We start from the raw sequence: 22605 nt of genomic DNA on the forward strand, positions 1-22605 counted from the left end.
TAATTGGATTGCAGAAAGGAGCACGGGCGTGCTACAATGAGCACGGGCGTGCTTCTCTCTGACTTGCATAAAGGCTCGCAAGTTGCTCCACAATGAAAGTCTATTAAAGTATTTTTCTTCTTGGCATCATTATTGATTAAAGCTATGCATTTAAATATTACCCAAAGGTGAATCTAGATGCATAATTAAAGTTGTTATTTGTTATCCATTTTATGTTTACTCAAAGCATTAACGTATGAGTATATGTGTAATGTTGCAGCTTCCTTTAACATGTTTGCTATTGGCACTGGGTTGATTAAGTTCAATGGATTGAACTATGCTGATTGGTCCGAACAAATCCATTATCAGTTAGGAGTTCTGGACCTGGATCTGGCATTAGTCTCTGAAAAGCCAACAGCCATTACAGAGACCAGCACTGAAGCTGACAAGTCTCATTATGAGGCTTGGGAGTGGTCTAACAGGCTAAGCTTGAACTTAACGAGGATGACAATGGCTGAAAATGTTAAGCCATCAATGCCCAGAACAGGCAATGCTAGAGAGTACATGCTGAAAATTAAGGAATACTCCCAATCGGACATAGCTGACAAGTCCATCGTAGGATCCTTGATGAGTGAGCTGACGACCAAGAAGTTTGATTGGTCACAATCCATTCATGATCATGTGACTGGCATGCAGAATTTGGCAGCCAAACTGAAATCAATGGGAATGGATGTGAGTGAATCCTTTTTAGTTCAATTTATTATTAACTCACTTCCTCTTGAGTTTGGTTAGTTCCAGGTGAATTACAACACCCTTAAGGAAAAATGGAATATTCAGGAAATCAATGCCATGTTGATACAAGAGGAAGGGAGATTAAAGAAATTGAAGGAATTCTCCATCAATCTCACTTTTCATAATAGAGCTAGCAGCAGCAATAACAAATAAGGGAAGAAAGGCAAGAAAAGGGACAGTGTCCCAATGAAGGTTAATGAGGGCCAAATCCGTAAGGAATTGAAGTGCTACTTCTGTAGGAAGAATGGTCACTTCAAGAAGGACTGTCCTAAAAGGAAGATTTGGTTTGAAAAGAAAGGGATTTCTTTCGATCCAACCCATAAATGAAACTGAAAAGTTCCTATTCATGGGAAACAGAATGAAGGCACGAATAGAAGGAATTGAGACTTATAGATTGATCTTGGACACTGGTCGTTATCTGGATCTTGAAAAGTGTCTCTATGTTCCTGAATGTGCTAGAAATCTAGTTTCTGTAGGGAGGTTGGATAATGTTGGTTTCAGTTTTAAGATTTGTAATGAGATTTTTTCATTATACAAACTTAAGTACTATTATGGTTCTGGTACTTTGATTGATAGTTTGTATCGTTTTAATCTTAATGCTGAATTTATTGAATCCCTGTTTAATGTTGAACACAATATAGGTATTAAACGTAGTGCACATAATGAATGTTCTGCTTTCTTGTGGCATCAAAAGGTTAGGTCACATATCCAAAGAAATGATTTTGAGGTTAGTGAAAGGTGGAATCTTACCTCAATTGGATTTCACTGAATGAGACGTGTGTATAGATTGCATTAAAGGTAAGCAAACTAAGGACACATTAAAGACTCCAGCCACAAGAAGCAGTGAATTGCTTGAACTTATACACACTGATATATGTGGCCCTTTTGATGTTCCCTCTTGGGGTTGTGAAAAATATTTTATTACCTTTATCAATGATTTCTCACGGTACGGTTATGTATATTTACTGCATGAAAAGACTCAATCAGTGGATATCCTTGAGATATTCATTAATGAGGTAGAAAGGCAGTTAAATAGAAAAGTTAAAGTGGTGAGATCTGATAGAGGTGGTGAATATTATGGTAAATTTAATGAAAATGGACAATGTCCAGGTCCATTTGCAAAGTTCCTTAAAAGCCGTGGCATTTGTGCGCAATACACAATGCTAGGTACACCTCAACAGAATGGTGTAGCTGAAAGGCGGAATCGTACTCTTATGGAAATGGTTAGAAGTATGCTAAATAATTGTACTATACCTTTATCATTATGGATGCATGCATTAAAGACTGCTGCATATTTACTTAATAGGGTTCCTAGTAAGCCAGTTCCTAAGACCCCTTATGAACTGTGGACGGGAAGGAAACCTAGTCTGAGACATCTTCATGTTTGGGGTTGCCCAGCGGAAGTAAGGATATATAATCCACATGAAAAGAAGCTTGATGCTAGAACGGTTAGTGGATTTTTCATAGGATATCCTGAAAAGTCAAAAGGGTACAGATTTTATTGTCCTAACCATAGTACGAGAATTGTTGAGTCTGGTAATGCTCGGTTTATTGAAAATGGCCAAATTAGTGGGAGCAGTGAACCACGTAAGGTGAATGTGCAAGAGATTCAGATTGAAAATCCAACTCAGATGGATTTTCCTAATGTCTCTTCTTCGGTTGTTGTTCCACTTGTTGTATCACGGTTTAACAACATGGTTGAACAACAAAACAACATTCCGAACCCACAAAATGACCATATAAATGATGAACCAGCAAATAATGAACAATTCACGAATGATCAAGTGGTTTCACAAGAAATAGCATTACGGAGGTCACAAAGGCAAAGAAGGCCAGCTATTTCTAGTGATTATGTGGTTTACTCACTTGAGCATGAATGTGAATTGAGCATTGATAAGGATCCAGTCTCTTTCCAGAAAGTCATGGAATGTGATAATTCTGAAAAGTGGTTTAATGCCACGAAGGAAGAAATGCAATCAATGAGTGACAACCAAGTCTGGGATTTAGTCGAGTTGCCTGAGGGGTCAAAACAAGTTGGTTGTAAATGGGTTTTCAAGACCAAACGGGACTCTAAGGGCAACATTGAAAGATATAAGGCCAGACTTGTTGCTAAAGGTTACACTCAGAAGGATGACATTGATTATAAAGAGACCTTTTCTCCATTTTTCAAAAAGGACTCTTTAAGAATTATTTTGGCTTTGGTGGCTCATTATGATCTAGAGCTTCACCAAATGGATGTAAAGACAGCCTTTCTTAATGGTGACTTAGAGGAGGAAGTATACATGGACCAACCAGAGGGATTTGTGGCCACAGGAAAGGAAAATTTAGTGTGTAAGTTAAAGAAGTCAATATATGGACTGAAGCAAGCTTCCTGTCAATGGTATCTTAAGTTCAATAATACCATCACTTCATATGGTTTTATAGAAAACACTGTTGATCGGTGTATCTATATGAAGGTCAGTGGGAGCAAGCTCATTATGTTAGTCTTATATGTTGATGACATTCTTCTTGCTGCGAATGATGTTGGGTTGTTGCATGATGTAAAGGGTTTTCTCTCTAAGAATTTTGAAATGAAAGATATGGGAGAGGCATCCTTTGTGATTGGAATAGAAATATTTCGTGATAGATCACAAGGACTGTTAGGATTGTCTCAAAGAGATTACATTGATAAAGTATTAAAGAGATTCAGAATGGAAAAATGCTCCGCAGGCCAATTCAGAAAGGAGATAGGTTTAGCGAAATGCAATGTCATAAGAATGATTTGGAACGTAAAGAGATGGAATCTATTCCATATGCGTCAGTGGTTGGGAGCTTAATGTATGTTCAGACATGTACTCGACCGGATACAAGTTTCGCCGTAGGAATGTTAGGGCGATATCAAAGTAATCCCGGGATGGATTATTGGAAAGTTGCAAAGAAAGTACTTAGGTATTTACAAGGCATTAAGGATCATATACTCACTTATAGAAAGTCCAGCCATCTAGAAGTGGTGGGATACTCGGATTCAGACCATGCCGGTTGTGTAGATTCGAGAAAGTCTACATTTGGCTACTTGTTTCTCCTAGCTGGAGGAGCAGTATCATGGAAAAGTGGAAAGTAGTCTGTCATTGCTACTTCCACAATGGAGGCTGAATTTGTGGCATGCTTTGAGGCCACTGTTCATGCATTGCGGATGCGGAATTTTATCTCAGGTTTAGGCATTGTCGACAGTATAGCTAGACCATTGAGAATTTACTGTGATAATTCCACAGCTGTCTTCTTCTCTAAAAATGATAGGTACTCTAAGGGTGCAAAGCACATGGATTTGAAGTATCTATCTGTGAAAGAAGAAGTGCAAAAACACAAAGTGTCAATTGAGCATATCGGTACTAATCTGATGATAGCAGATCCGCTAACTAAAGGCCTATCGCCCAAAATCTTCACTGGCCATGTTGATAGGATGGGCATTATAGATAAGTCCTTGTTAGCATGATGGTTAAACTTGTATATATATATATATATACATATGGTTGTTTTGCTCATATTATTGTGACACTTGGAAATTCAATTAAAGATGTGTTTTGCTTATTTATGTGTTATCCACATTATAGATGTATACAATAATGGTTTGAGTGAGATAACAATAACAGTTGATTGTAACAATGTATTGATTGTTGAATAGTTTCTCCACTAAAGTTTTATAAATTGAAGTGGTCTGTGATATATGGAAGGAATCATGTCGTTCAATGCCTTGTGACTGTCATAATCCGATCATCTTAATTCAAATTAAGGTAAACATGATAGACTCAAGAAATGCACATGGGCCAAGTGGGAGATTGTTAGATTATTTTAATAATCTGTATGTGGCCCATGTGATTAAAGGGCTGGTTCTAATTAAGGTGGCCCAAGATGATGGTTATTAGGCTTAATGGATAAGAGCCAGTTAGAGTTTTAATACCCTTCCTCTGCTTTATAAAAGAATAAAGGAATTAACAAATTAGAGTTAACACAGAAACAAGAGAGTATGACGGCTCCCTAAAACACATACGGAGATAGTTTGTTTGAGAGAGCTCATAAAAGAAACTCATGCAGCTGTTGATTATTCTCCGACAATTAAGAGAGCACTTACGGACAAAAGGTCAGAGTGAAGAAATGTAGATCTGCTGTTACGGTGAGAATCGAATTGTCCCAACGAGGTAACCCATAACATAGATATGCCGTTATGGATCAAGGTACGCTTCCGATTATTGTATATTCTTGTCAAACAAATTATATGAACAATAGATCTGGGCTATATAAAAGTTTATTCAACACTGATTTGATGCTCTTATTTTCCATCCCCTCAATTTTCTTTCCTTCTCCAATGAAAGGAAAAGGAGAAGGAAACAAACTCCTTCCTCGTTTTCCTCTTCGCTTTCACCATCCAAACAAGGTGTTAACAAGTTAAAGACACCGGCACTTTGTTGCGGAAAATTTTTTTTTTATTTACCCAATAATCTATATTAATATAATTTTTTTTACTAAAATTCTATTTTATTGATAAATATAATATTATAGTAAATAACATGATAAAGTATACAATTATTATTAGCGGAAAAAAGAAAATAATTATAAATTTATTCTGTATACTAAATTTTTAAAATTTTATTTATATATTTTTCTTGAATTTTTGTATTTTTAAGAAAAAATATAAACTTGACGATAAAGATTTTTTTATTTCACGATCAAATTCAATAAAGAAAGCGAATCTAAAAAAAAGTATATATTTTTTTTCATACTTCTTATTTTTGAAGTTTTAACTATTAAGCATATTTTTTTTAAAAAAATCATTTAAATAACTCCTCAAAAGTTTTTTTGAAAAATCAAAGTCAGTAAAAATTTAAAAAATTTAATGTTAAATAATAAAAACTTAAGAGTTCTAAAATGATTTTTCTCATTTGTTAATTACCTTTTTATGATTGCATAAGAGAAAAGAGTTTTTCAATTTTGATGCAAAATTTAAGAACTCCTCAAAACTACAAATTGAATTAATATCTCTTAATTTTAATGCAAATTATATCTTTTTCACATAGATTTACATAATGCACTAAAAATATCAATTCAATTGATGGTTTTCGATATAAGGCATAAATAAATAATCTCTATTATAGTTTTTTGCAAATAAAATGCTATAGAAAATTATTGGTGATTATTCTTTTAAGAAATAGATCTCATGATTTGAAATTTATTAGTGATAATTCTCCCCTTTAAAGAAATTAACATTTGAAATTTAATTAAATAATATATTTTCAAAAATAAACAAAACTTAATTGAACTAAAATTTGAAAAAGAAAAGTATAATTCTATGAATTTTTTACAATTTATTTTTAACTAAAATAAGATAAATAATTAAATTATATTTTTAAAGATTAAATTAAAAGAATAAATTCATAAATAAATTTAATTGATTGTTGTCACTAATCAAATATGAGCAAAGTTTAACACGTGTACAAGTTTTGCATTAAAGAAATTGTTTAGTTCACTTTATTGATTTGCGGAGCTTCAACTTTATAGTATATAAAGGATAATAACAATTGTTAGGGGTATAATTGTCAACTAAAGCCAAAATCATTGTTACATGAACAAAACACGCATATTAAGAATTTAGTCAATAAAAGTTATTCTGCCTTTTTTTACCCTTAATAACCCATCAAGATACTAAAAACTCTTTATTCAATGAACAATTATAAAAATTATTATAAAAAATTAATTATTTACATATCTAAATTTAAAAACATTATAAATATTTTGAAATATCCAAAAAAAGAATAACAAGCAAATAAAATGTTACAGATGGAATATATAATGTCAGCTTTTTAACCTTGTATAAAATTTTTTTTTTGACTGGAAACCTTGTGTAAATTATTTTTTTCTTTTTTAACTGAACCTTGTGTAAATTATGCACATTACACAAGCATGAAATGTAATACAAAAATCTGACCCGATTCGATAAACATTTCAATTTTACTTGACCCGAAATCGGAATCAGCTGATCCAACCCAGATACTTTCTGCCACCTATAGATTATTTTTCCCATTAAAAAGACACGTAAGCTAAAAGCGTCCAAAACAAAATTCCAAATCAGACAAATTATCTTTGTGGTTAAACAGCTCCGACAACTCTCACACCCAATCAGAACCCTTCAAATCTCTCTGCACTCATCTTTTCAAATGCCACGTATCTTCTATCTCCACCCCTTATTTCCCTTCTCTATTTGCATTTTTATTTTCTTCTCATCGCTCGCTCTTTCTCTCTGTCTTCTTCTTCTACTTGCCTTGCCTCTCCTTAACTCCACACCACAAAGCTCTCTCTCAGGAAACCATGGAAATTAGGGTTTAGATTTGATCAGCTTCTGTTAGTCTAACTTAATCTCCATTCATGGCGTCTTCTTCTTTATCTCTGCCAGACCTTACCTTCCTCTCCCCACAAACCACACTCAAACACCGTTTGTCTCTCTCTAGACATTCTCTTTCTAGACTTTTTCTTTCTACCAACCAAATTAAGAGCAGTCTTCCCATCCGGATTCGAGTTCGGGCTATTAGAGAAGAGAGTTTGGTAATTGAAGAGAGGGAGAGTGAATTGCTAAAAGAAGTGAATGGAACTAATGGCGCTGCTTCAACTAGTAGTAATGGTGATGATTATGGTTTTAATGGATCGAATGGTAGTTATACGAATGGTGGCGTGAGTGTAATGGAAAGTGAGAAGAAAGAAGTGACCAATGGAAGTTTGGTAAAGTACGTGAATGGGAACGGTGTTGCTGCGACCGAAATGGTGGTGGAGGATGAGGTAGAGTTAAAGGAGGATGGGCGGAAGAAGAGGATAGAAGAGATTGGAAAAGAAGATGCATGGTTTAAAAGTGCAGGGAAACAAGTTGAGGTATACTATTCTATTATCATTATTGTTGGACTAGCTAGTTGAGCTAGAAACTTTGCCGGAGTGTTATGTGCTTTCGTACTTTGGTTTTGTGATCCTTAAATAGTATTTTCATTGATCATGCATTTAAAATAAATAAAAGAATAATTGAAAATAAAAAAAGAAATGTCGAGCTAGTAAAACTGCAGGCGGTTGGTTGTTGAAGATGAAATGATGCTCATGGTGAGGTTGACATGGAATTGTTGGCTGAGCAACGTTCAAATCTTTTCATTTCTATTGATGTTTGATTGTGTGTTTACCAAATCTTAGATGGTTTTACCAAAATTTATGTTTAATTGTATTTATTTACTGCAATTGACTAATCATTGACTCTAAACTTAGACTGCAGTCTTTTTGAATCATGTTTTTGTGAGCATATATGCACTTTTTGTATTACATCTTAGTTTGGAAATTATGCTGTGTCTCGAAAATTGTATGCTTCTTGTAGGTTTCTGTTGCACCTGGGGGCCGCTGGAGTAGATTTAAAACCTATTCAACAATTCAGAGAACTTTGGAAATATGGGGATTTGTCTTTAAATTCATATTCAGAGCTTGGTTGAACAACCAGAAATTCTCTTATAGAGGTCAGTTCCATATTCGTGGAATTTCATTGATATTTAACTTATATAGTTAAGCTTTATATAATGATGGACGTACTTATCCAGTTTAACTCACTTGTTCGACACTTGTTCTTCTTCTTCTTGTTATTCAAATTTCATATCTTATTTTTTGTTACCCAAAAAAAAAAAAAGAAGATTTAAAAAGGGAAAAGGGATTTGTTTTGTGTTTTTTGTTATTGTTATTTTTCATTGTCTAAATTTCTCGAGGTAACTATGCAGGAGGAATGACAGAGGAGAAAAAAGTTCTAAAGCGAAAAGCCCTTGCCAAGTGGTTAAAGGAAAATATATTAAGACTGGGTCCTACATTCATCAAGATTGGGCAGCAGTTTTCTACTAGAGTGGACATTCTTGCTCAGGAGTATGTTGATCAATTGTCTGAGCTCCAGGTGCAGACTCTTTTATTCGAATTCAGTACAATTCTTCTGATCTCAATCTCCTTTACTTAAGAAAAAAAAAAAAAAAAATCTCCTTTGCTTGTAAAATTTCCTTCCATATAATTATATGGGCTAAGATTTTTTCAGCAAAATTTTTTTTTGTGGTACCAAATATTTTTAAGACATTTCCCATTATGTGTTCTGTTAACTGGTTTAATCCCAAGTTAGATTTAGTTATTTCGTTTGAGCTAGTGATACTCTTTAGTTCTTAGGAAGGACTAAGTTGATTCTGCTGCAGGATCAAGTTCCTCCTTTTCCATCAGAGACTGCTGCATCTATAGTTGAAGAAGAGCTTGGAGCCCCCCTGGATGATGTCTTTGATCGGTTTGACTATGAACCAATTGCTGCTGCAAGTCTTGGTAATATTTAAGTCAATTGTCCCTTTCATGATATATTTCATAAGTAAATCCCAAGATTGCACTTTTTTTGTTGTGTTTAATTTTATTTATTTGTTTAATCCAGGTCAGGTTCACCGTGCAAGATTGAAGGGACAGGAAGTTGTAATCAAAGTTCAAAGACCTGGTCTCAAGGACCTTTTTGATATTGATCTTAAAAACCTCAGGGTCAGTTTTTTGGGTAGTTGGGAATTCTATGCATTCTTCAACCTTGTTGAAGGTTCAAATTCTGATACATGGAACATTGGCCATTTTTACAGGTAATTGCAGAATACCTTCAAAAGATTGACCCCAAGTCAGATGGTGCAAAGAGGGATTGGGTTGCAATTTATGATGAATGTGCAACTGTCTTGTATCAGGTAAAGATTCCTATTTATTGCCTCATCATGTTATTGCCCAGGAAAGCACAAGTAAGAATTTACTACTGTTGCTCTCCCATTGCCTAGCGGAAGTTATAATGCGTTTTAATCCACATCATTAAACTTTTCAAGACAGACTAAGATTTGCTTAGGTTGAAATGATTAAGATTGCTTTTACAATTTGATTTCTGCAAATTTTAGGATTCTTAACTGATAAGTTTGTGCCTAATGGATTATTATTATAGATTACTATCATTATGTTATTCCTTTAACGTTTTTTGAGTAATGTTTATGACAATGACAACTAATGGTACCAGACTTTTTCAGGAGATTGATTACACCAAGGAAGCTGCTAACGCAGAATTGTTTGCAAGCAATTTCAAAGATATGGATTATGTCAAAGTCCCAAAAATTTTCTGGGAATACACAACGCCACAGGTTTGTATTAGTAATTATGAATTAATAATGTGCATTCACATTATTCTTTCTTGAATAAACACTTTCAGATTATTTGTAACCTCTCATGTATTTACTGCAATGCAGGTTTTGACAATGGAGTATGTCCCGGGGATCAAAATAAACAAAATACAAGCTTTAGATCAATTGGGTGTTGACCGTAAAAGGTTAGAATAATCTCCTGTTATTAACCTCTCTTCCCATGCAATCTTCATCACATATGTTCTTGATGCTTATATTTTCCAAACTGTGACAATTGATTTACTAACAATGTGCTGTTTTTATCATGTTCTGTAGGTTGGGTCGGTATGCTGTTGAATCTTACTTGGAACAAATTCTATCTCATGGCTTTTTCCACGCTGATCCAGTAAGTTGGTAGTTGCCACTTCGATCTTTTCTGCTAAAAGTTATTAAAATTTCAATTTTGCACTGACAATATTTTGAGAAAGTGAAACATGAGTTACGCTTTGTAAAAAATAAAAAACAAAGAAAGATTTTCTGCCTTTTTTTGCTCGCTTTAGCTTAAAGGCTGCAATTCCTGTGTTGGAAGGATTCTAATTGGAAGATCCATGTTTTGGTGTTGGCATTTTAAAAGCATTTAGAATTGCATATTGCACTCCAATATTGGAGAACTTTTGAAAGGAAGACACAATCAACCTTCATCTCATCATCTGAACTCTATAATGAAGAGACATCAATAACTGTACTTAAAGTTGAAAGTTGCATCCTCAATATCTCAGTTCAGCATCACCATCATAATTTTGGCTGAAGTGTAAGAGGAGTCATCAATAGTTTCAGTAGTTTACCCAAAGTTTCTGCAGTCACAGTATTTAATATGTCACTCCATGAAATGTTTAAGGTTCATTATTTACTTTCTTGTGCCAATGCACGACGGCTCAAGAAATGCTGAAAGAAAAAAGGTCTCATTCTTGCATGTTCTTGAACATATTCTGTGAGTTATATGTGGGAAAAGAAGATGCATGAATAAGAGAACAAATTGGATTATATTTTCAATATGCAACATTCTCTCAATCCTTTCTGGTCTGCTCTAGTCTAACAGCTTTGAGCAAGGGCTCATCATCAACATATAATGAGAACAGTTTTCTTTCATCTGCAGCATCCAGGAAATATTGCTGTTGATGATATCAACGGTGGGAGGTTGATATTTTATGATTTTGGAATGATGGGAAGGTATTTTATAATCATCAGAGGCACTCTGCAGTTGGGATTCCAAACAAGAGTAAGTTTTATGTATTGACTGTCTGCTGTCCTGGATTTTGCAGTATCAGTCCAAACATCAGGGAAGGGTTGTTGGAAGCATTTTATGGAATTTACGAGAAGGATCCTGATAAGGTGAGTTTATTTCTAGATTGCCTGCATTCAGGCTAGATTTCTTGATTGTCAATGTTATAATAATGTTGATACTATGGTGGTCGACTTGGCAAGAGATAATTATGTAACAATAAAAACATCTGTCCTAGTGTAGGTACTCCAGGCAATGATCCAAATGGGTGTCCTTGTGCCTACTGGGGACATGACAGCTGTCAGACGAACTGCAAAATTCTTCATTAACAGGTGCTTTAAGTGAACCAGAATAAGTTTTGTCTTTCACTTTTATTATTATCATCATTGTATTTATTGTTGGTTCAAGGTTAAAAAAATCAGCCAAATTTGATGCATGTAGTCTCAAGTGATATTCTTGTTAGCAACTGGATCAATCTCACAGTTATCATTTGGGTTACTGGCTAATAACTGTATCAATCTTAAATCAAAATAATATTATGAAGGGCAGGACAAGGCTGATTCTATTTGTCCCGTTGCATTTCTGGTTTCTACTTCCAAATTCCAGATAGATTGCTCGTAGTACTAATCTGAAGTTATACCATCGAAAGATAGTTTGCTCAAAGTTACTATGCCATCATAGTTCCATGTAAATTTTACTTTATTATCTGGCTTGACTTAATTTGCTTGCTACGATGTGACGCTTAGCTTTTTCCTACTATCCTTTTCCTTATCGGTAGGATTTGCTGGTCTGAGTACACGGTATCTGTTATGCGGTAGTAACCATAAAAGAGCTTTTCTTTTTTTTCCTGTGCCATTTGCCATTACTAGCATGTCGCGTGGTATGAAGATTAAAAACCTCGACAAGCTACATAGGTAAATCTGAACTAACATCTAAGTCTTTCCTTTATTTAAAATTTTATAGTTTCGAGGAACGTCTGGCTGCACAAAGAAAAGAGAGAGAAATGGGGATAACAGAACTTGGATTTAAGAAGCCATTGACCAAGGAGGAAAAGATGGAGAAAAAGAAGCAACGCCTGGCTGCAATTGGTAATTCACATGGTGTAATATAAGTGAATAATGTTTTAAGCACATTAAAAAAACTCATAAACTGGTATTTAATCAATTGTGCTCAATGCATAAATTTGCAATAAGTTTCCAGTGTAATATTATAAATGTTATCAAAGAATTCACATTCTGTTGGTACCTTCTGCACAAAATAAACTGCGAAAAAAATGCACTGATCTGCAGTTATGATTCTATTAGTTACTACGAACTCTTCTATCATGTTGTATGTATCGCTTGGATCCCTTTTTTGGTATACGTAATGTGAGGTTTAACAACCCTGTCCTACAGTTGAATTTGTAGGTCAGATCAGGGGATTTTTTTCCTGCTTTTCTACAGTGAAAAGATGATTCAACCTTTTGATTTGTCCACTTGATTTTTGAGACTATTTAAAATTAGCTAACATTTATTGGATTTTCTTAACAGGAGAAGATTTATTAGCCATTGCAGCAGATCAACCGTTCAGATTTCCTGCCACATTCACATTTGTTGTTAGAGCATTTTCAGGTGTTAAAATGATCTGTTGGATTCATTGTGGTACTGTGTAACATTAAGATTAGATCAGTAATTTTTTTTTTTTTTTCCTGCAGTATTGGATGGCATTGGGAAGGGCCTTGATCCACGTTTTGATATTACAGAGATTGCCAAACCGTGAGCATCATCTAGCTGCTGCATTTTTTTCAGAAAAGAATTTACTCCTAAACTTTCTAGAATTTGATTTCCTGTCTTACATATCTGATATTTTCTGTATGCTTTGCCTGTTTAGCTATGCACTTGAGTTGCTAAGATTTCGTGAAGCTGGTGTTGAAGTTCTCTTGAAGGTACACCTTTTTCTTTCTTTACTTGTTTATTTGTAGTAAGGGGTCTGGAATACAAACTTGGACTATGTTTATTCTACTGTTGGAATCAACATTTGTGATTATTGATTCTCATTTTCAAATTTATTCCATAAATATTTCAGGACTTCAGAAATAGATGGGACAGGCAGTCTCGTGCATTCTACAACTTATTTAGACAGGCTGACAGAATTCAAAAGCTTGCTGAAACTATCCAACGATTGGTAGGACTCTGGAATCCTTGCTGTACCTGTATTTTAAGTCCAGAGGCCTAAGCAATTCTGGTGCTATAAATATTCTGCTGATTTCGGCATTTAATACTATTTTACAGGAGCAAGGTGATTTAAAGCTTCGAGTTAGAACTCTGGAGTCTGAAAGGGCCTTCCAGCGTGTTGCTGCTGTTCAAAAGACAGTAGGGAGTGTAAGTTTAGTTGGCGTAAAAAGCTATTGAAACTTAATTCATCACAAATATGTATTCATTTTCTATGATTTTTCATTGAATATTCTAGTAATTGCATTGCTACATTTCCATGGTGAAATATGGTGTTCATTGTCAAATTGCTTGATTGGGAAGAACGGCTTCCTTTAAATCTAACATCTTAATACTCTGATTGACATTGTAGTCATTGGGCTCCCATGTTGAGTAGTAAACTTAAATAAATATCCTCCAAATGTGAAAGTTAGTTTTTGTTGTTTACTTTGCATTAGAACAGTCCATCCCAATAGGGAAATGTCAATTCATTGGGTACTTCAATACAATCAAATAGGTGAGCCCCAACTTTTCACGTTGTAGGAAGCTAAACCATGTCTAAATCTTCTGCTTGATTGGGTGGTTTCTGGTTTGAAGTTTATGGAAACATCTTTCAACTGGAAGGAGTTGGTGGATTGGAGCGAAGAAAAGAACGGGGGAGGGGGTATGGGGTTTGTAGTTATAACTACTGTATTTTAGCATATGATTTTCTGATTACATGTAAGTCTTCACATGTGCGGTGTATTCCAGTTCTGGAATTCAATGATAAACCTTTTTACCTACATACGTATTTATGTCCTGTCTAAATTTACATGTTCAACATTTAAGAAGACATAATAGTTGCTCCTATTTGTGGTACAACTTGTATGAATAGTATGAAAATAATTTACCTTCATTTACCTAGGCATTTATGAAATTCTTTTATCAAAAATATACATGCTGATTTTAGGTGCCAGGAATCACTGAATTATCATTGCATATTTGGTTGAAAATTTATAAATTGGCGACTTATACGTCCAAGGCAAAATCAATACTCACTTGTCCATAGATTTGTTGCATTACAGATTTGTTGCTTTATAACTTGAGAAAAAGTTACTATATTGTTTTGAAGGGCCCAAATACTTACTCTTTTGTTTATATCCCCCCATCTGACAAATCAACAGGCAGTAGCGGCTGGAAGTCTAGTAAACCTTGCAACAATTTTGTATCTCAATTCCATTCGAGTAAGCTATCTGCTGTAATTTGTACTTTTATCCAGTCTTTATTTGTAGTAGTCATTTCAATTGATTATTAGTTAAATGGTTATCTTTCTCAGGTACCAGCTATTGCAGCATATATCTTTTGTGCATTCTTTAGCTTCCAAGTTCTCTTTGGCATTATAAAGGTCAAAAAATTAGATCAGCAGGAAAGGTTGATAACAGGAACAGCATAAAAACTGGTAGGTAACTTAATTTTCTGTACATGCAACCTACAATTTGATAAAAAGAATTCTTTTAATGTGCCAGACTCCACCTCAAAGTGAGACACGGTGGCTGAACTTACTGCACAGATGCCAGTAATTTTTTGATTGGCTTATGTGAATGCCTTGTATATTGTAGGTCTCATACTGGCAGGGTAGTGTCTCCACTTAACCTTTGTTTAGTCTGGTAAATGAACTTGAAATAGATAGATTTATTTGTAAATATTATCTGGTTTAATTATTTTGAAGTCCATAAAATTGAATTCATAAGAGTGAAATAAACATTTTTCATTTATACCTGATGAAATTTCAAATTTCTTCCATAAAATTTTGTGAATATTATTTATACCAAACGAGAGCATTCTTTGTATGTTTTACCAAAAAAGTTCTCAATGCCTTTTTTTTTTTTTTTTTTAATAAATGTGATAGATGCAGATCCTCTTGTTGTTACAAATTCAGAGTAGAGTGCGAAGCTCACCAAGGGAAAGCTCTGAGCATTGAAAGACAGAGGTTGATGAACGTTTTTGTTTAGATATCAGCTTCTAGATTTGTGGTGAAGAATGATTGACTGGGCAGTGGTCTTACATGGAAAGCTTACTGGAAATTCTGGTGGCCATTCAGAATTGCCATTTATCTCCACCTCAAGAATATGTTGAGGTTTTTGGGCGGCTATTTTGCCATAATTAACAGTTTCAATGACAAATATTGGCATGTATAGGTTCCACGGAAAGACGTGTCCATAAACTCTTATGTATAATAATAACTTTACAATGTAATATTTATTAACGAAATCTACCGAGCTACCCATTCATATGCTGTAATTGAAATGTCATTGTTTTACATATTTATCTATTCTTCTCGAAAAGTAGGGTTGAATCCCACATTAGGGAAGTATACAAAGAATAAATGGCATGGCAGGGCATATAATAGCACTCATTACAAGTCTAAATTATTAAATGCATTGTTAATGAATTTGATTATTAGGGCTCCCCGCATGCTTGTCGATATTTATTTCAAAATTTAGTTACACGAATTAGTTATCAGTTACATGAAGTTGAACCAAATGCCCTCTAATAAAAAGATAAATGCCCTTTAAAATTCCAAATCTAAGCAAAATACTAAAATTATATTCGGAAAGGGAGAATATTACCTAAATTGTTTTAAGTATTAATTAATGATAATATTATAATATTTTTTTTTTTTAAGATGTGGTTTGAATATTATAATTTTTTTTTAAGAAGACGTGATTTAACATTATATTATTGATCCGGTCTATAAACGAGCGGTAGATAGAATCTTCCTAAAGATTTATCCACTTCTTTCTATAACATTTCAATTAAGTCAAATTCATTAGGGTTACAAATATTGCCCTTATTAACAATTAATAACTAATTATTTCAAATGTAAAAATTGTATAGCATAACAATATTTAGTGTACTGAATTTGGTTTCATAAAAAGTAGTACTAAATCTTAGGTTGTATACAATATAACTAGTTGTACAGTGGACTCCAATATAAATTTTTATAGAAAGATAGTAAACCAAACTTTAATAATTAATTACACAATTAATTATTTAACTCCTAACTAAGGAAACTTAAAAATATTTCTTAATCTATGAACCTAATTAATAAAAAACAATGCATTTCAATCTGATTGATTATATTTTAGTAAAATGGCGTCACTTAACAATACATGTGTTAAATGAATTGGTTAAAATTGATTAAAAAAAAAAAAAAAGAAAAACACAAATGTTCAGATTTTTTTTCAGCCATTAAGTGATAATATAAAGATTGTTTAATATATTCACCTACTAAAATAGAGGGAATAAATAGTTAGTTAAACCAAATCTAAATTACAATTCTCCACCAATGAATCAGTGAATGAAAAATAGAAAGGAATAGACATCAATATCAGCCAGGGACCGCAAAATCAGTCCGAGCCGTTGGGTATGCACCCAAACCAAACTCAGTCAAACCCAATTTTTAGTGTTTGGACTGGGTTTGGATAAAATCGAAAGTGTCGTTTTGGATATGGGTAAGATATGAGTATTGTTATTAGAAACTCAAACTTGACCCCGAATCTGGCTTGAACTTTTGGGTTGGATACTACCAGAACCTGATACCTAAACCCTGAGAGGTTTGAAAATTAATTTTTTTTTTTTAAAATTGTAGGATGAAATATTTAATAAAGTAAAATAATTGTAATTTGAATAATTTGAGTTAATTTGAATAATTTAAATTAATTTCAATAATTTGAATAAGTTAAATTAATTTGAATAATTTAAATTTTTTAAATTTTAGAATTTTAAAATTTAAAGTTCAATATTTAATATTTCATTTAAATATATATTTTATTGTTAATTTTATATTTTAGTCTATATATTATTTATTGTTGATTAAAATTACTATAAGTTAGAAGAAAACGGAGAGACTCTAACCAAGAAGAATTTTTAAATTTCTTAGAAAAATAAAAACATTTTATCAAAAGCTTCAATACAAGTAATAGTTACAATAGAGAGTTAATTTATCAAATATTTTAAAGCAAGTGGCGTCAAGTTATCCTCATCTTCATTAATTTATCAGTTGAAGAGTCTACTGCTATTACCTTTGAGTGACACATTATGATAAGAAAAGCAATTTTGTAATTAAAATTTTAATTTATCATTTTTTAAGTATTTATTTATGTATTAATTTATTTTCATATTTTTAATGGAAAATACTTTTATTTGTTTTAATTCTTTTATTCACTGATTCAATATAATCTAAATTTTTAAATAATTTGAATATATAAATAAATAGGTATTTACGGGTAATAAATATCCACTGATATCCATGGATAATGGTTACTCATGGGTATACCCAAATCCATTGAATTTGGGTATGGGGATTGACTATCCGATCCAAACCCTATCCATTAACATCCCTAATATTGGTCAAGAACCAACTTGTGCCTAGTAAGATATTCTCCTTCTCCGCTTTGAGCCGAACTCACTCAGTTATCACGGCTTTAAACTTGTCTTTACAGGTTGGCAGAATCCAACCATCTCACACCCAGCTTGGTAGGATGGAACCAACTCATATCCACCTTAGACAGTACAAAAATTTGTTTGCTCTGACCGAACCAGGCCTCATGGCTTTGAACGCATTTTGCTGGGCCTGGGATGCCACACAACTACTAAGAATACTTGGGCCCAATGCTTTAGGCATAACAATTCTTCATTTTCCATCACTGTTACCAGAAATCATAAATTCATGATCTTACCAAAAACTGAATCGAGAAAATTGAAAGTTAAAGTTGAACCAGTTGAATCATTGGTTCAATGGTTATAGCAGGCTTTTTAATAATTAATACACAAATATTTTTGCTTGTGTATACATACTTATATATTTCTAATATTTATATATAACCATAATTATAAAAACTAAAGTTTTTTACTTTAAATGAAGTTAAATACACAAACTATATATAAATGAAATTGAATTTTATAGTTTGGTGGTTGAAGCATATACTCTTCAATGTGGTTTTTAATGTTTGGGTAATAGGAATGAAATGTTAAATCAAATGATCAATTATGTGATGATGGTTTGGTGTTTGGTGATAAAAAGTTTCTTGCAAGTTTTCATATTAACAGGCTGTTTTCGAAAGCAACTTAAAAATCACGAGGTGATAACAAAAAAACATTACCCTTTTCCAATCAATGACCTAGCTAGTTTACCCACTTCTTCTAATCCCTAATTACCCTTCTACATCAAACTTTATATTAAAATTAAACCAAAAGCTATAAAGTCGCTTTGAGTATTTCTTAATCAGTAATAAATAATATTTTTTCAATGTTACCCTTAATTATATTAGATATAATAACTATCTTCACAAGTTATCATTGATTTTGAGATAAATGGTAATTTGGTCAAATTATCTATAATTTAGTTATAATTTAAGAGAATTAATTGTTTCCTTAATCTCGTGCAAAAACCTTAAACGACTTATAATTTGAAATAGAGAGAGTACTAACCAAATGAAAAATCACTCACTCTCTCCCTTGCAACTTGCAAGGCATTGCAACTTTAAATTAAAAACCTTGTCTACATTCAAGATTGATGTTTGGTGTTTGAATTTTCCTTTGGAGAATCCAATTCTAGTTTAATAAGTTGCTAAAGGGGGATGTGTATGTGACAAGGCATTTTGAAATTGTTTGCTGAAAATAGAGTTATAATAAGCATTTACTTTCAAGTTTTTTAAGTCAAGCTTGTCTTATTGTTAAAGCATCTCTACTAGTAGCCAAAAGCTAAAGATTCAAGAGTTGGAAATTTTTTTGGTAAGTTAGGGTTGCAAGTCTTCCTATATGTACATGAGAACATGGGTAACATGGGAGTGGATAGCCTCTTTCTTTCTCCCTTCTTAATCTTTTCTCATTCCCCTAACCTTTTTCCCTTTCTTTGACTCTCTTTGGAACTACTCAATACTCTTCCCATTCCTCTTGACATTTTTGTGGGTGGCAAAAGTGGCGGATGTACAGATATTTTTTCCAGGATTAATATATAATTTAAAAAAAAAAAAAAAGAGTTAGAGTCATAAATAAATTGAACTTTATAGATTAATCTAAATACACACATATATATATATATATATTAGAAAATTTTTACAAAAAAAGGATTAACAGACCCCCTCTTTTTATACAGTAGATGTGTTGATGGCAAACCCTTTAATATTTTTTGTGCATGCCCTCAAGTTATATATTATGAATCATGTAATCATATTTGTGACATTTTATTTCGTTTATAGTTCAAAATGTTTGCCAAATCCACCAATAGGGGAGTGAATTATAATATCTTTATGCAAATTTTGCCTATAAAGTCAAAAATTTAAAACTTAAAATTATCGTCATTTGGAAAGATTTTATCTGAATATTATTATAATTTGAATGTAAATCTCATGGGCTGCGATAATATATATATATATATATATATATATTTGCCTAATCATAACCTTGTCCATTAGAAACTAATTTTTTAAGTCAACAGTTGAAAAGTAATTCTCAAATTATGAAGCAGGTGCATCATTGGATTCGTTTAAGAAAGAAATCTGACTTTGATAGATGTATACATATATAACCTAATCTATAAATATTTTATCATTTTGCAAAAAAAAAAATAAAATTTTGTGGACTTTTTATTGGATTCTGTGTGATATAAATGAATCTAAAATTAATGTAAAACTTATTTAATTTATAGATAAATTTTTATATTTGTCATGATAATTTTACGATTGAATTTTACAAAATTGATTTTTGAAATAAATGCAGAATTCAAACAAGAAGAAGATTTTCATCCAGCGTTAAATTATAATACTATGTCGTGAGGATTTCCAATGATCATGGAAAAAGACATTATATTTATTATGATTATTGGAAATATTGAAAGTGACTTTTAGTTTCAGTTTGTTTCCAAAAAATAATTTATCTAAAAAATATCTTTCAGATTTCACAGTATTTGGAGTGTTCAAAAGAAAAAAATAAACAGAAAATATTTTTCTAATTAAAAGAAAAACTAAGTAATTTTTTAAAGGAAATGATTTTTTATTTTCAAAACATGAAAATATTTTCTAACATACCTTATAATGCACATTTATTAATTCATTAATCACCGATACCTGCTACCATCGGTTATCAATTATTGGCCATCATCAACTACCACCAATAATCACTAGTGACTATCATCATTTTTTTTGTAATTTTTTCTAATATTAAGTATAATGAAATTTTTATAATTATAAATATTTTATAATTTCATAAATTAAAATTTTTAATATTTTTTAACTAAATTTTTTATAATGCAACTGAATAAAAGAAAATAAATTATTTAAAAATATATTTTTTTAAAGAATTTTTTTTTTCCAAAACAATCCGAGCCTTACTGTGAATATTTATTTTTGTCTCTTCATTGAAAATAAGGTTCTTATTCTTTAAAAACACGAGAATACAGTCGTACGGCAAATATTCCAATGATATATGTACTGTAGCACATGCATAATGCATTTCATTTGGGACTTACTAATTTTCCTCTGAATTATTGAAGATATAAGAAAAAACTATATATTTCATTTGTTAAAAAAAATTAAAGATCCTAAAAGAACTGTCACATAAGAAAAAAACGTATCACAGTCGGTATTATTTATTCTTTATTTCCCATTTAATTAACATAAATGCTATCGTTTGAATAAATTTTTTTATTAAACTAGTTGAGTTTGTGGACGGATATGTAAGTTCGTTTAAATTCATGTTGTTGTGTGCTTGCAAGATTCAAGTTGTCATAACTTTTTTTATTTAACTAATTAAAGAAAATCTACGGAAAAAAAAAAAGTTCAATTTTCATATAATATGAAAAGTAAACGGGATCTGAAGGCTTTATCAATAAATCAAAAATTCAAAATATTTAAAATTACAACTGTTTGAATAATTTTATTTAAATATTATTCTCAGTTTAAATAAAAAAGATGCATATTCCGCATTTAGTTTTTAATTTAGAGCAATGTTAAATGGCTCATGCTGAGTCTGACATAATAAGAATAAATAAGAATTTCTGCGTATAGAATGTCCACATTGTTCTTAATAATTTATTTTTTTGAGTGATTAAAAATTTGAATTTAAAAGTTATTTTCTCTCTCCTATTTTAATAACAGTGAACCGATAAAACTACAGGCCCTAAATGAACTGGCTTTTTTTTTTTTTAATAGCTTGCTTTAAAGACTCTCTCTCCTCTCACATCCCCAATCTTCAAAACCTTTTCACCCATCAAAGGCTAGAATCTGTAGCATCTGCTACTACAGATACTGCACTGATAATAAATTCATGGAGATTGATCTTAAAAGTGCAAAACGACTGCAGGTTTGGATTTAAATGTTGAAATATGATCCAGAAAATAACTAGAAAATGGATCAAGTTGGATTCTAATTATCGACAAACAAGCCAATACACAAACCAGAAAGACAGCACCGAAGGAGACATATTGGTTGTTGGTACCATAATAATAGTTAGCATATGGAAGTCATCTATGTATAGATTATTTTACTTATTTGTTTTTTTAGATATACAAGATATTTTTATTCGTTAATAAATAAAATATTCTATTTTCTTCACTTAGAATTATCCGCCAGCCTATTTTTGTTGTATTTTTATGAATTTATTTGATGGTGGAGTATATCTATTCTCAACTTCTGATGTTAAATGATCCTTTCTTTTTATGAGATTAAATACTAAATAAATGTATGATAATTATTGATTTTATTTAGACGGAGTTGATTTATAAATATGAATCTTCTATTAAATTTATCTAGTACTGCGGCTTATTTCTCCATTAATACTACTCTCATATTTATATATATATATATATATAATCTATGTAGGTCATATATAATAAATTTATTTGAAAAATAACCCTTGATACAAAGGATCCATAAAAGTTATTTTATAGTCAAAGTCAATAAAGGACTAATTAGTGTTTGGAAATACAATTTAAAATTTCAAATAAAGAATATTTAGAGAAGTTATTTTATGCTCAAAAGTCAAATAAAGGACTGATTGCCATTAGAAAAAGTTATATTTTTTGTCGAAATTATCTTTAAGAAGTAAAGATATAATATTTCTTTTATATATTGGAGGCTCAATGAGTCGGAATAACTTTACAGAGAATGAACCTCCTTTTTGAATAACATTCATTAAATTAATGTTAACTTTTATGGTGAAGAGTCAC

The 22605-nt window shown here is 31.9% G+C and overlaps 1 protein-coding gene across 6 annotated transcripts; it reads left to right on the top strand.

The window, feature by feature from the left end:
• Positions 1–7010: 7010 nt before the first annotated feature.
• On the top strand, positions 7011–15677 carry ATH13 (ABC2 homolog 13). Of its 6 annotated transcripts, none has more exons than XR_001046970.4 (22): positions 7011–7665; positions 8150–8285; positions 8541–8707; positions 8994–9114; positions 9218–9318; positions 9411–9509; positions 9837–9947; positions 10053–10132; positions 10263–10332; positions 11083–11156; positions 11249–11318; positions 11452–11540; positions 12172–12296; positions 12738–12818; positions 12902–12962; positions 13078–13132; positions 13273–13371; positions 13479–13568; positions 14561–14620; positions 14713–14835; positions 14996–15043; positions 15286–15677. XR_001046970.4 is itself a non-coding variant. In XM_012219812.4 (21 exons), the coding sequence occupies exons 1-20, from the start codon at positions 7168–7170 to the stop codon at positions 14827–14829; spliced, it is 2304 nt and encodes a 767-aa protein (XP_012075202.1). In that variant the 5' UTR covers positions 7011–7167; the 3' UTR covers positions 14830–14835; positions 15286–15677. The 6 variants fall into 6 exon arrangements, 3 of the variants coding, with proteins under 3 accessions (XP_012075202.1, XP_012075203.1, XP_012075204.1); XR_002284661.3 differs by having other exon boundaries at positions 15292–15677; XR_001046971.4 differs by having other exon boundaries at positions 15316–15677.
• Positions 15678–22605: the final 6928 nt, after the last annotated feature.

Source organism: Jatropha curcas, chromosome 3, assembly GCF_041381405.1.
Source record: "Jatropha curcas cultivar XTBG-Jc1 chromosome 3, XTBG_Jcur_1.0, whole genome shotgun sequence".
In the NCBI taxonomy this organism is placed as follows: Eukaryota; Viridiplantae; Streptophyta; class Magnoliopsida; order Malpighiales; family Euphorbiaceae; genus Jatropha; species Jatropha curcas.

Bases quoted from the DNA above. Each gene is read 5' to 3' on its own strand.
- ATH13 (XM_012219812.4), top strand. From the start codon at position 7,168: ATGGCGTCTTCTTCTTTATCTCTGCCAGACCTTACCTTCCTCTCCCCA. The intron at 7,666-8,149 runs GTATACTATTCT...TGCTTCTTGTAG, and splicing joins GTGCAGGGAAACAAGTTGAG to GTTTCTGTTGCACCTGGGGG. The intron at 14,621-14,712 runs GTAAGCTATCTG...TATCTTTCTCAG, and splicing joins TGTATCTCAATTCCATTCGA to GTACCAGCTATTGCAGCATA.